We start from the raw sequence: 15,773 nt of genomic DNA on the forward strand, positions 1-15,773 counted from the left end.
ATCGTTCAGCTAAATCGACCATCTGCGACAAGAAGCAGCCTGGCTTTCCTCGGATTTGAAATGCAGAGCAGTTTTCCTCGAGAATGAAAACCCACAGTGAGGTGGAAACGTCGTCTTGTCCAAGTCTAAGTCGCTTTGCCGGTTAATATCTTTGGGTCTTATCTTCCCGGAAATAAAATAAAACTTGCCCACGATGTGGCTCATTGTCTCCTTAGTCGGCATCTTTATTCGTGGTTACCTGTACCATTCCTTTTTACCTCTAAATCAACTATTCCTCCCCGAATTTATATTGAAAAGAGAATTCGTAATGCAACATTTAAAATCCGAATTCGAATTTAACAAAAATCTTACAGCGAAAAAATTATTGAAATATTAGTAATATACTTATACATAATTTGCCTTTAAAAAAAATATAGAAAACAATGAAAAGAAAAATATTAAATGCATTTCTAATATTGTAAAATACGTATAAAAAAGGAATAATATTATTAACGAGTTTTAATTAACTTCGTTTTAGTTTTTAAAATAACAAAATACTCCGTTTACTATTTTTCTTTTTCTTTTTATTAATCTTATTAAATCAGAAATAGATTAGATAAACTTAATTGTATACTTGACATGCTGATATAGAAATTATATTTAGATTTAAATTTGTTCGTTCCATCAACTCACAAAGTATAATGCAAATGAAGGAGAAAAAATGTTAACTGCATTTAAGATATAAAAATTATGACTTGATGAATAATTTTACCTTTTACATTTAATTATTTTCTCTGTATATGAGAGAAAGTGATTAGAATTTTAACATTAAAAAATAAGATAATACTTGAAATTTATTGAGAAAAGTATTTATCAAACTGAGTTATAAACAATAATATCATATTATTGTATAATATTTATCATCTAACACTTGAGCATAATTATATGATTATAAATTCTGTTTGCAAAATTTTGGACGTAAATATATATTATAACGTGTTTCATACTTTATATACTAGAAAATATACGTTTTACATTAAATAAACTCAATTTTATAATCGATCAGAATTTATTAAATCTTTTATTTAAAAAATAATATAAGCATTTCTTCAATTTCGAAAATCTTATTTATTTATAATGAATGAATGGGTTGATTTTATTCTGTTATTTTAAGTAGAAAATCGATTTTTTTTTTTGCATAGATGTCCTATCAGTGGAAGAATGACAGAATATTTTTCGTAGATCAGTCTTTGCCTTTTATCTTTGCGTGGATGAAAGAAAACGTCACGCTCCTAGTGGCTCATTGTCTTTTCAACTCATCTTTACTTGTCTTCTCTTTCCATCGTCCAGTCTTTCTCGTCTAATCTTTATCCAACGCGCTCGGCAGCTCTTTTCTAGGCGAAGCAACTTGGAAAGGGAATTCAAATGAGCGACACGATGAAAGCCAAGTTACAGTCGCATGCTTGCAAATAAAAAAAAAGACGAAGTCATCCTTAAAAACGTGGAGATTTGACTGAGTTTATCTTTGAAATCTATTGAAATATTAAACATCTTTTTAGTTTCATATATTATATTATATACGAGAGAGTTATAAGTACAAACATGTTCATTATATGTTATGATAACTCATTACGGTTTCATGCATCAAAAAATACCGTTTACATTATCCAACAAAAATACTTGTGTAACAAAAGTTTAAAGTTGACAAATTGTTTTCGTCGTATGGAAAATCTCTAACAAAACATGCCAGAATAATATTTAAAATAAGTACAAAGTTGAACGAGCAATAATATTGCAAACTCAAAGAAATTTCCTTTTCTTCCGTATATAGCCCAGGAATTTCTTTTGTAACTTTTAATGCCAGAAAAACATTTCAATTCTTTGCTAGCCACAAAATTTCGAAACCAGGCGCAGAATGTAGGTTTGGCTGAATTGCCTCTTGAATACTAGAAATACGCGGAACATAGTCGAATCGAGCGGAGTTGCCGTGCCGCTGATGTAAGTAAAAACGCGCTGAAATGTTCGGGCAACCGACGATGTGTAACCGGAGCTTGGCAGTATACGTTTGAAAAGCTGTTCTGTTTGTTCTGCGTAGCGAAAAGCACTCGTCTCTTTCCTCGCATTCAAAGTTTCGGCGGGCACTCTCCGCATGTTTTGCAAACCATCTGTCCTCGATCTAAAGACGTTAATCTTCGATTTTTGTCTGTGCGATGAATATAGGCGGCTTCAAACGATATGGCCAAAATGTATGTCAAATTACCAAACATTATACATACGTTGAAAAGAGTCTAGAGAGATAATAAAGCTACCCAATAGTAAGTGAAATAATTTCAATCAAATTTTACTTTAATTATATTTTAATTGGAAAAAATTTGATAATTATTACCAATCAGTCGGTTATGTTATATTTAGTAATATTTCATAAATATTTAGTAAAGTAAAATTATTTTTAGTTATATATCACCGACCATTTGATTAAAATTATTTCACTCAACATTTGATAGCTATTAGCAAACTCATTTTATAGTGCACACACATACGTGACATGCATAATTATCAATATAAATGTAGGCCAGCATTTAGCAAATGTGCGTAAAGTTGACGTTAAATTAATATCGTCTAGAGCCGCCTTAAGATGGACTTCCGTATACATTGGTCCATTGTTTCTTTAGTCACCGTCATCTCCGCGATGCCTTATTCTTTTCCGATCTCGTACAACCCCCCGTAGAACCGATTTTCTTAACATACTTTGGAAAAAGGGTTTATACGACGGCGCGGGGTTGAAACGTAAGAGCGTAAAAGGACATCCGAGCGGAGGAAGGGGACGATAGAAACGAAGGGGTGGCCGCTGAAAACCATCTTCCGGATAATCGTATTACCCGCTGGCATTGTCTACGGCTAGCCAATTCGAAGTAATGAGACACAGTCGGTTGCGGAGAACAATCGGGCTTCCACGGCGTGCAGGCGCCGCGACGTGCCTTCCTACCTTATCCCGTCTTCCTTCTCTATTCGTCATCCTTACCATCCACCTGCCTTCCACCCGCGCAATGTCCTCCTTCACTTTCGCGTCTGGTTCCTCCGTTACTATCTTCGCCTCGCCCTTCTGGTTTATAAGGAACACGTCAATCCTACGACCCGTCGTGCACGTTAAGTCTCATCCTATTCCATTCTCATTCCCCGCCAACAATCGAGCTTCGCGCGCATGAACGCCTCCTCTTTCTCACTTTATGGAATATTCATATTCTATGCTATCTTACATGCGATATATAGATGAAATATGCTATATATGTATCGTAAATGCATCAACAATAGCGATTTAAGTAAAACAATGAATTATAAAATAGTTCACAAGAAAATCTTTTAATTAAAAAAATATATTACGTTTACATATTGTCTTATATGACAATTATAATTGGAGCAATTGACAGAAAAATTCTTTTTAATGTTTATTTAAGAGTATTTAAAGATGATTTCTTGAAACATCTTAAATTTTTCGGTGGAATTTAAAATAACTGAAACGTGGAATATATTATTTTCCGGTATAATAGTCGAGGGAAATATCTTGTTTGTGCTCCTTGCTTCACGTCGATCGATTCTGCTCATCGCATTTTTCAATACTAGCTCGTAAAAGACACGTCAATCCCGCGACCCATCGTATACGTTAAGTCCCTTGTAAAAGCAACCACCTGAGGATAATTCTTCTCTTTATTCCATTTTCTTTCCCTTCGGTTTCCTTTTTTTCCTTTTATTATACAATGCCTTCCATACTACATATGTAAATCTTGTTCCATCACTTCAAGACATTTGTAAAATAACTTTAGCGTTTTAGAATTTCAAACGCAATTAATTAATACGCGAAAATTGTATTAAACACGCGCATTACTTTTTAAATTATTTCTCACCAGGGTATTTACGTGCCACGTATATTCGCCTCTCGCTATTTCGTCATCACTACGGCGATATGCCTGTTAGTAACCTGAGTTCGTAAACTCTCCCAACATACCCTCCTATTATTTTCCTGGCTACTGATTTCATCCGGGTGTTTCGCTGGCGCTAATTAAAGTACACGATAGGAAGTCTGTCACTCTATGATCGCGGGTCTTTTCTCACAATGAACTACGCAGTGCCAAACTATGGGTTCGTTACTCCCGATACGTAGAGTAACGTAATGAAACGTAATGAGAATCGAAATATCAGATAATAACATTTGACATGAGCAGAGCAAAGAAAATAATTCTAAAGGAATGGAACTACTAATAAGAAACGATGAGTGCATATAAATGTATTTCGAATTAATTAGTTAAACACGAAACGTGAATATCTGGAGTATTTGGCCAAGTACAATTATATGATTTGCAAATTTACTCTTTTAATCAGCGAGAGTCGCTTTACCTTCTTCTAGATTTTATGTGCTCTAGCTAATAGAATTCCGTCATATAGATCGAAGGAATTTTCTCGCAGATAATCGGTGATAGGAATTCCAGCCTGAGATTCATTGTAAAAGATGTTTGCCGTTTCGCCGAGCCATTATATCGAAGATTATTTTTCTTATCACACATAAAGAGGAAAGATAGAAGATGAGAAATACGGCGTGCATGACTTAAACAAGATCACCGGCTTTGGAATAGTAAATTGAAGGAGATTTATTCTATAAAACTTCGAAGGGAGACGCTAGTCTTCCGTTATCAGCAAAAATTACACTTGTCAAATTCTCCCGCGTTATAATGTGCAATCATTTCTTTTATATATTAAGAGACGAGACCAAATTTTTATCTCGAGTGATACATATAAAGTTTCTACGTTAATTGTTATTCAGATTTGTGGGAGTACTTATTATCTGTAGCGTCACGCGTATACACCTTTCAACATAAAGCTGGTTAACAGGTGAAAGCTTCGAAACATTTTCCGGGAGTGGACCGTATGTCCATTTCGTAACTTCACGATTTACGATGTGCGGAACACGTAACACGTAAACTCGCGTTCGCGTATTCGTGTTCGAGTGACGCAATATGATACGGGCTCTGCCAACCAGAAACAGTGCGTGAGATTGGGAGGCGCGTAGAAAAGCTGATATACACGGCAAAATATGCAAATTGTGTTATGAGTGACATGTCAATAGATGATGTGTGGTACATGAGGATTAAAAAAAAATTTTTAATATATATAGGGCCGCAAACTATTTCATTCGTGCAAGAAGACATTTTTTAATTGAACCCCATCGTCCATTACCATTTTTTTTATATTTATTTTACATCTTTGTTTATTTTTCTATGTAGAATTTATTTATTTTTGAGAGACGAATCAGAGTTACAAGTGATATAATCTTCTTTTTTCTTTTTTTCTTTTTTTTTTTTTACTTTTTACGTAAAACATTTTGTTCTTTTTACATAAAACAGAATAGAATTTCTTAAATTAGAAAAATTTATGCTCCTATATATCAGAGAAGAATTTCAAATCTTTCGTATTGAACCGAAAATATTGTTCGATTTTTGTCGCTTCCTCTGAGTAATCCCCAACAAAGCGGGGTTTTATGGATACATAGGTAATAGTTCAACATTCGATTGGAAACTATTTTTATCTGCAGCGCAAACGTATTGCCGTGTAATCCGGACCATTCTCCCTGAAAGAACATGAACATTCCTTGCGAATAACGTTAATAACGGACCTTAAATTAGTGTCACTAGTTTAAATTTAACTGCCCCGTTGAAAACTGGTCCGGAATTGCTATACGACGACTTCGGTCTGGAATTCTATTGTAGTTTCTCTGTAATACACAGGCGCGCGCGTTTGGTCTTTAACTTTACGACGTTCTTCCGACTCGCTCATTACAATAAACACGCCGTTACGATGGACGCCTCAGAAGCCACTACGGGCACAGACTCCCGCTGGCCTTAATATTCCGACAAAGTGGCCAGGAACAATTTCGCGACTAACGCCGTGACATATTAAAATGTACGTTACTACGTTCGCGTAACTCTTTAAAGCTTAATGAAAGATTTGTTAGTCATTAAAAATATGCATATCTTGAAAAGGATTATAAGCTCCAAATATCAAGCTATTCACTTGACACGCATAGCAATTTTTCCTAAAATAAAATATTTGACACATATTTTATAATCAAATAAATATAAAGTATCTGTAAAACGCATTAAAAAATCCATAATCAGCTTATTATTTCGTTATATAATATGATTGTTATTCACATCATTGTATCTCGCGCACACACATTTTAATCAAATTACTCGTATTTATATACCCACAATTATTCACAGTTTCGGTCTCGCTTATGAATAGTGTACGCATTACAATGATAATCCGTCGAAATAAATAAAAATGGTAGGAGGTAATAAAGAGGCAAATTCCGAAAAACTGTAGAACGTTGCTTGTGTATAACGGGAGACATGTGATATTTCATACGTGAAAAACGTCGAGCACATATATGGTATAATAAAAATCCTGACGAACCGGATGCTTGCATATCCGCGAACTGTACGAATACACGTCGCGTTCCCCATTCTATTCATCGATATCCTCGTGGATCGACAGTTGATATCAGGTAAGAAATTCACATTCGGTCAGACACATCCATTTACGAGATAAAATATAGCCTAGTAGCGTGATAGTTTTCCGAATGGCGTCGTCCCGCGACATCGGTGAGAGCCTAAACGATGTGCGTGTGTATGTGTATGTGTGTGTGTGTGTGTGTGTATATATATAAAACGCTACTTTATGTATTATTATATTTACGTATATGTGCGTTTTCTTTGAAAACTATCGTACGAACGAGCCACCCTCTTCGCAGTGCCACGCAGTGCCTGTCTTCCCGTCGAATTGCAGACGGTGAGGGCATGATGGGTGGAAAACGGAAACGTGAACGTGTTTCGTGTTAACGTCGCCGCAAACACACTCGCAGATGGCGATCTACGTATCTCACGGCACGTAAATCCGATCCCCTACCACGGACGACCAAGGGCTGTTGCGAAGTTCTGTCGTGCATTTCTGATGGCTATCATTTGGTATTGTAATCCAGACACCGGGACGAGAGCATGTACGCGATGATAATGGACGAATAATCGTCCAGTCCATCGACGTACACCGCTAACACGATTTTCGAATTGCGCCTCGGATGCGATAACGAGCCGATGAAGCGACTACCAATTATCTTGTAATAAGCTTGGCAAATTTTGCCCACAAACAAAACAGCAACGTTGCCATCGACGTTAACGTTCTACCGTTATCAAATTGTTTATCAAATTGTTATTATATCAGTGCGGTAAAATTTTTAGAAAATCACTCGAATCCTTTATGAGCTAATTTTTAAATAATACTATGCTCCTTTTAATTGTAATTATAAACAGAAATCGATAACTCGTAAAAATGGGAGGCAGGTCAAGTGCGGTTCAGAGAAACATGGGCATGCTACCGGACAGAATCAACTATCCCTACAGTTCCATTCGTGCTTAGTCGGAGGATTATAGGCGGAACACCTGACGTACTCCCATCGGTCCGAACGAATCGAGAAACCCGACAGAAACAAACAAGAGAAGCTACCGGGAAATGGGAGGGAAAAAAAGATTTCACCCTAGCATAGTTGAGTTCGAACAGGTAACATCGAACATCCTCCCTCCAATCCGGAATCCTTATTTCAAACGAGGACAAACAGGAGGAGTTGCCGTGAAAAAACGAGATCCGTCGCGTCGGTCACCGTACCCTGTTCATCCGTGCGGATACAAACGTACCCGAAGAACGGAGAAAGCCGATTGTACAAAGAGCATCGCGACAGGAAAGTTTCCAAGCCGGATTTTCATTCGGTAGTAACAGGGAACAAAGTGGACCAGGTGACGCGGAGAAACACCTCGCAGGGAGAGCTTTACAATATTCGTGTAAAACGTTAACGTGTGTTACGCGTACAGAATTAACTTGGACGAGCGCGTTCACCTCCGTAAAACGTCCGACTTGTTCGAGACTTGATTCTCAAAAATGGTCGTTTCGCGTAATGTGACAAACTGACGACAAAAAATGAAAAGAGTTTTCATTTTTCTATGAATTAACGAAAAAGTACTGTTATACCCGACGTGGAAATAATTGAAGCGAAAGGTATAAATGTATTCACCGAGGAATACCATAGCTCGAAAATGCTGCAAATTCTACAGAAAATCGCGAAATAAAAGTAATGCGTATTTGAACGCGATTAAGTTATTACAACAGCTTAAATTGCAGCTCAATACATCGTACGGATCTAATGTTGTGAAACTATGGAAGCGCCAAGATTCGCATTCGCTCGTCCCGAAGGTGTCTTCGTGGCGCTGACTGCGGCCGAGGTGTCCGGATTTCCGACTGTCGTGTCCCCGGGTTCGCCAAATTGCACGCCACCTGGCAAGACGAATAGTTCGACGTGGAATGCGTCGCAATGAATCCACGAAACGCCTCGTGTACCACCGGCCTCGCGTCAGGATTCTCTTACCCGGACAATGGGTGCGAAGGTTGTTACTTACTGACCCGAGAGAGATGCTCGAACATTCCGACAAGTATGAGGTTGAATTGTAGAAAACAAAGAGTGATTCCGGAAGATTATCCTTGAAATATGTAGGTGGTTTAACGAACAAGTTCGCCGGACTTTTTCGAGTCTTTTTATCTGCAGTATCGATCTATTGTATTTTACGGAGGGAAAAGGTGGGAGGAGCTCGACATTCTAAATATTTCGGGCACAAAAAGTCGAGTCACATTTCAATATTCAATATAACTCTATTTATTATTTTATATACTCTCATTGTAATCCATCGTTTTGTGACTCACGTGCCATTTTCATACGTATTCACTACTAATTTTTTTTGCTTACAAAAGTTATCATCTTTTCGATGCTTATTCTATTCCGCAACTTGCGCGAACGATATAAACGACAAATGGCGGCAGCGTACCGCTTCTCTCGGGGTTTACGTTATTTCACATCGTTTGTGACTGGTGCGTCAGCTTCCACTGTTTTCGATCGAACGTTTGACATGTGTTTCTTTTCTCTTATCTGCTCTATTTGTGGATTGGAACAAAGCGCGAAGCGGAAGAATATTTGCACAAACTGGAGGGAAAGATGGAGCGCGAGAATTCTATGAATACGTTACCAAGTCCAAATGCCCATGCGATTTCCATGCGTCTCGCAGGTGTACCGGATGTCTACCAGTATCCGTGGAGTGGTTACAAAATGCCTCTTGTTACTACATACTAGCGCAGCAATTCGAGCACATAGAAACTTAGTGTAAAGTTATATCAGATAAGAAGTTATTTTTATGCGATAAATCGTACACTCTTTTTAAATCTCAATTCTCTTTTAGTTCAATTTAGGCTGCGTTCGCTTTGGTCGCACATCAACGGTTGCATCATTTATCCTTGTTTAATATTTAAAAACAACACGGATGCAGTGATACTTGAAAAGTGCTGTGAACGCCGAACGTAGCTAAATTAATGTTTTAAGCAATGAAGCGAGCCATATTCATAGTCAAAGTGGATCTTGGTGCTTAATAATATTTATGTGTAGATTTAATATTTATATGTAGATTTTTACAATTTCCAGTTTATTCAAACAGTCAAACTGTGTGTTTCAATACCGACGAATAATCAACGCAGTTTACACAAATTGGAAATTGTAAAAATTCATTCAAAAATATTATTACACGAAAAGGACAATTTTATGTATGTGTGTATGCGCGGGCGCTGAAATATCTAAAAATAACAGATCTAAAAATTACAGATCTAAAAATAATTTTATTGGGCATAATTTTATTTATTATCAAAATAATTATGTAGAAAACTCAAGCATGAGTAATGCTGCAAAAAGTTTTGTCATTCTAACGAACCAGTATGAGCGTTCTACATAATTATTTTCATGGTCCAATAAAATTATTTTTAGATCTGTATCTATCTAAATTTTTACTACAGCAAAACCGTTTTTTCCCATGCCACCAAAATCCATTTTAACAGAATATGGCTCTCTTCTTCGTTTAATTGTGTTATTCGTATATCAATTAATTTTGACTTATTATTTTTTAATATAATTTTTTAACGTAATTTCGCATTGCATACGCGTAATTTATTTCCCTTAGTGCTGTAACTATGATGATGATAAATCGATAAACATTTTTACACGTGTATAAAATAAATATATCAGTTAATATGACCTAATTATTAGACGAAATAAAAATTTTGGATATGCTTTTATAGACGTGTACTACTTTAAATAAGTTCGTTGTAAAATTTTTATTAACAACGAATTTATTTACAGTCATACATGTATCTAAATTAAAAGCTCGATATTTAAAATGTTTGTCATTTCGTCTAATAATTGGATAATGTCCACTAACTGTCCAATAACTAATACATTTACCTTATAGAAATGTCGCTCGAAGCAATTTATTCATCTTATTGGGTATTATTTCATCACTTTTCACGGAACACGTAAAAAAATCATTGTAGCAGAAGTTATATGGCGCAAGAAGAGTTATTGTAACAGATGAGAATGAAGATAACTACACTATAACTGACGTTATTAAAATACTTCTGCTGTAAATAGCGTCGTCTGGCTTCACAAACTAGTCGGTTAAATCCTCGTGAAAACGTTTCTCATAGCGATCCTTTGTCATTCCCGGCGATGTTCGCGCTTTCCTAACACCGCAAAGCTCTCTCCCGCAAATTTTCGACTCGCACTGTTGAAAGATCTATCAAGTTTTTAGTGGATTTCGTTGTAACGATATCTAGTAGATTTTGATAGAAGCACCCTCTTCGTAAAACTGCTTTTGAGCGAGTCACGGCAATAACGACAATCACAATGTTTATTGCCTGAGTTTCTGATTTTACCTTCGTGAGAAGAAATTCCTTTCCGCTCTCTCGGACAGTTTAGCCGATCGTTTACTTCTCGGGGGGTTTCTCCAAGAGGGTTGCCGAACATAAACCGCAGAGCTGACAGGTATGTGAAAAGATTTAATCGACCATACGCGCACTCACGTTCGATTGTATGCTGCTTGAGACCAATAAGAACAGGCTCGTACGCGAACGATTCTTCCTGTTCGCTGATTTGAGAGCCGGAAGATACGTTTCTGCGCACATTTCTCCGCTTCCCTTAAACTAATCGTTATTCTTCGTAAATGCTACTGTATATCCGTAAATCCGCAAATAAATCGCACAACTATAATGCTTCCTAGCACATTCATTTGTATCGGAAGTATAAATAATAATAACATAACAAATATAAATGTAACTGATATACATGTGATATATAAACGGGAACGGTGTAATCTTTTCGCTTCTCGATCGGTGAGATTTCACGAGGAATCTAAAAAACGATCTAAAAAACCAGATGAATTTAATCTGTACGATGAAACAAATGTCACCATTGTATATATATATATATATATAGGATTGATCTTTTCTTAATTGCAAATAAAATCGCGAGATAGATGGATCGCCGCTCGATCTCGTAGAACAAATTTATTCAGGGCGATTGATCCTCGTGCGGCAGTATGAAGTTTTCCAACGGACGGACGGAGCTTCGTTCGCGCGCCGCAGCTTTTTGTTGTCTAACGAAAACTTTAATGGAAAGATTACAACCGAATGACAGTAAACGTAACGCAAATTGAAACGTGAATGAGATCGCTGAAAGACTAATAAGTATAGTGATTGGATAATATCCCGGCGGCGATGCGCCTCGAGGCTTCGAGCCACTTGCCACTTATCCCAACTTCGCGAACAACGATTGCGACGACGACGTCGTAATTGCTGTTTACGTTCATGATTCCTGCAGATACACTCCAACTTTAAAGAGTTTTGCCTGCTGGCACAATAGTGCGCGATATCACGCACTATTGTTTCTTTTACCATTGTCTTTAAAAGGCATTGCGTCAGACGACGCGTCTTTGTAGAGCATCAGGGAAGTCTCGATAGATCTATGTATCTACAAACGAACGTTATTTGCATTTCAAATAACTTAGTCATGAAATTGTTCTAATAAATATTTGATGTTAGTGCGAAAACAATTGTCAATTTAAGTTTTAAAAATTCTAGATGAAAACTTCTATATAGATGATTAATTAATTAATTGAAAGAAATGTGAAACTTATAAAATTCTTACTGCTGAATTTAGTAATGAAGATTATATCTATGAAACCATCAGTTTATCTATTACATTAAAGCGTTATCATGTTCCAGGATCATGCAACCAGTCCTTGGGGATGGAATCGGGTGACATACCGGATTCAGCTATTACTGCGTCCTCGTCGTATGTGACGAACGTCGGGCCGCGAAATGGCCGGTAAGCACATTACTTTTACGATCCACCGCTTTCAGCAACGCTAAAAGACTCTCTCTCCCCTCTCTCTCCCCTCTCTCTCCTCCCCCCCCCCTCTCTCTGTACGTCTTTTTAATGTACTTTGAAAAGGGTAGATCCAATCGTTTATTCAGACCGCGAATTTAACGCACTATCATCCACGGATATGCCTTGCGTCATTTCTCATCCCCCCCTCGCGTCTAATCCTATATTTTACACACCTGTCGCGCGCGTTCTGTTTATAACTCAACGATCCCATTCATCTATCTATCTATCTATCTATCGCGAAAGTTTGCTTTTTCCGAGCAGTAGAGATATTGATTTAACGCCCACCGGGATTTTAACTTATTCAAACCTAATTTCCTTAAAGTTACACGCCTAATACGCTTGTGACTGTCAAACGCGCAATCCGATTACGGAGAAATAATAATTGCGTTTTATAAAAGATACATTTCTACAATAACTCTATAAAGTTATTAAAGGGTGATACTTTCTAAATACATTTATTTAAGAAAATTGCAATAATAATAATTCACTTATTGCATTACAATTAAAAAAATAGTATAACACGCGCATAAAAAATGTATAATACATTGTATATCAATCATTGTTATTTTATTTATTTAATCGGCTCATTCGATCGATGTGAAAACGGGTAAACTGGAGAAGTGGAAAAAAATTAAAACTTTTTATTTGCTACGTATAATAAATATTTGACACCATTTCGCAGTCGATTGGTTTTTTCGTTAAAGCAGAATAAAAATTTATCACAAAATGCACAAGTTGAATGCATTGTCATCATAATTAAACGAAACATGTACAGTATGTAAATATATACAGTATGTAAATTGAGAAATGGATTCTTCTGCCAGATTATTACGTTCCAGCAGCTGATAATTAAAACAGTAAAGGTGATCATTGATCAGCCGGTAGACGCGCCTGATAAATGAATACCCGTCTGAACCGTCTGAAGATTTAAATACAAATCATCGGTCTGAGAATATATAATAGCTCGTATATACAATAACATACACAAAGGTAGTTATTATGTAGTCTCTATATATTGTTCATGAATAGATGGAGAGATCCTGTATAATAAGATTGTACTATAAATTCAATTATCTAGTTGTACTATAGATTCAATGTACATTCATCGTTTAGTTAAAGCTTCAACACTAAATCTTTGAATATAATCTTTAACAAGACAAAAAAATAGCTCAATATTACACATAATAGCACGAGAAAGCGTTCTCGACGTTTGCGACTCTATAATAATATTAATAGAGAGAGCTTTGTTCATGCTTAGCTGACACTTCTCACGCGTACAAAGTTTCCATAAGAACGCAATTTACTTAATAATATAAAGTTTCTACATAAAATTTCTTCCTTTAACAATGAAATCTTTTCATATTAAAGTTACATAAAAACTGTAAATGGTAAATGAATTAACGCGGCACGAACGCCGTCCGGAAATCAATCGTCAGCGAAAGGTGGTCGGAAAAAGCAAGAATCTTCTCGATCTACGGTGAAGTTAACTTTGTTATTAAGTACGAGATGCCACTCGACCAGAAGTGATTGAGGTAGTAAGACTTTCATTAACGCCATTTAACACAAACGTAAATAATCGACGGAGAAAGAGAAAACGTGAGCGGAACGGCTCGAAGAAGTAGAAGCGCAAGTAAATCACGGATTCACTGTTTAAGTACACTTTTAAAAAGGTGGAAGTTCTTAAAACCTAGAAATGGTCTCGTGAATTGTTCTTCTTAGTTGAAAGGATAGTAACTGAATTGTACAATATAATTGGCAGACTTTTTTATGCCCGGGAAGACAGTAAAACGATAATTCGGTGGCATTTTTGAAATTAAAAGTCTAACGACCCTCTTATGTAAAGTTCTTCGTTTGTTAAGCATAGTAATACGATTCAGTAATTTCGCCCGTTTTTAGCGGTCGTAAATTATGCGCCACACTTTACGAAATTGTCATCTTACAAATATCTCTCTTTGCGAATAACTTACTATCCTTCATTTAGATTATGTTAAATTTGAGTAGAAATTATATTACTTGTATTTGTCTATTAATACATAACAGTCAATAATGAAGCGTATTAACTTGAAAGCGGAACAAGCTTAAGCTTATTGTAATAAAAAAAGAAAAATCCTTATATGTTAGAAGATATAAATTTTTTCTAAAGCCTTTAGGAGAGAGAGAGAGAGAGAGAGAGAGAGAGAGAGAGAGAGAGAGAAGATCACATTCCTGAAATTATCTCATAATCATAAGCTATAAGAGATTATCTCTAGCATAATCATATTTCAAATAGACTCAGGAAGGAGACTGCTGGCGGTGCTTGGTGTCCGAAAAGTCAAATAGAGAAAGGGGTTCGTGAGTGGCTTCAAGTTGACCTACAGAGTACTCATGTCGTTACTGGTGTGCAGACACAGGGCCGTTACGATCACGGCCGCGGTCAGGAATACGTCGAGGATTACACTGTAGAATATCGACGTCCCGGTTTCACTCGATGGCGCCGATATAAGCGTTGGGACAACAACGAGGTAAGATAGAATAGGCACGTCTGTTGATGATATTTGTAAGGAGAGCACAATTTGTCGAGTTCAATGCATAATTTTTTAGTTAATTTATTCGTTTTTCAGTTAATTTGTATTTAACAGACTCGATGCAATACATCATTCCATAAGTTGGTATAAATATTATTTAATATAAAAAAAAGTCCTTACATAAAAAAGAAATTAATAATTTTCATTAAAATTTTTTTTTATAATAAATTTTGTAGTAACTTTTTAATCCATTTTACGATATAAATAATGGCTATACGTATAATATGGTCAACATATTTTTGTATTAATTAGTACATACAAAAGCTACGATTTGAATAGTGTATTGCATAGAAGAGAGCAATTACGGAATTTGATTACAACAAACGTTCGATTGTAGAAGTGTTATACGCAAGCTATCGAGAGTTTACACCATGTCTCAATTGGAACAGACTCAAACAAATGTAAACGTAAACGATACGTAGAACAAAACTACAAAACCGATCGGAATCACCCACGCGCCTGGTGTCAAATTGGAATTTTATTCCATTGAAACGCAGGGTTCGAAGTTGCTTGTTAGTAAAGTCACAGTTAGAACTTGGCACTCGCTTAACGATGATTAATTGATGAAACTTTTTCCATGTCAATTATCAGTAAGAAAATTTTATCGAATTTTGAGAGCGCATAAATAGCGCATTATTATATAATTTATTCATTAAGATTTGATTAAGTGGGAGGGCCAGCTAGGCAGACGTCAATAATTGTGTATATAAATATTAAAATATATGTATAAATTGTAAGAGAAATTTGAGAAAACAAATATTCAATTTTTTCAAGATTTATATAAATATATCAAAATTAGATTATCATTATAATGATAATCTAATTTTATTCATAAAATTGTAATTTAATTAATAATTTAATTAATATGTAAT

At 36.0% G+C, this 15,773-nt stretch overlaps 1 protein-coding gene across 1 annotated transcript in view; it reads left to right on the forward strand.

Annotated features, from left to right (window-relative positions):
• The window catches only part of LOC108745819 (discoidin domain-containing receptor 2-like), a 79,232-nt gene that overhangs the window by 45,271 nt on the left and 18,188 nt on the right, over positions 1 to 15,773 (forward strand). Inside the window, exons 3-4 of the mRNA XM_018482192.1 lie at positions 12,172 to 12,274; positions 14,607 to 14,838. Of these exons, the coding sequence (XP_018337694.1) occupies positions 12,172 to 12,274; positions 14,607 to 14,838 (335 nt within the window). The remainder of the gene's footprint in view (positions 1 to 12,171; positions 12,275 to 14,606; positions 14,839 to 15,773) is intronic.

The sequence above is a fragment of the Trachymyrmex septentrionalis genome, unplaced genomic scaffold (genome assembly GCF_001594115.1).
Source record: "Trachymyrmex septentrionalis isolate Tsep2-gDNA-1 unplaced genomic scaffold, Tsep1.0 scaffold15, whole genome shotgun sequence".
In the NCBI taxonomy this organism is placed as follows: domain Eukaryota; kingdom Metazoa; phylum Arthropoda; class Insecta; order Hymenoptera; family Formicidae; genus Trachymyrmex; species Trachymyrmex septentrionalis.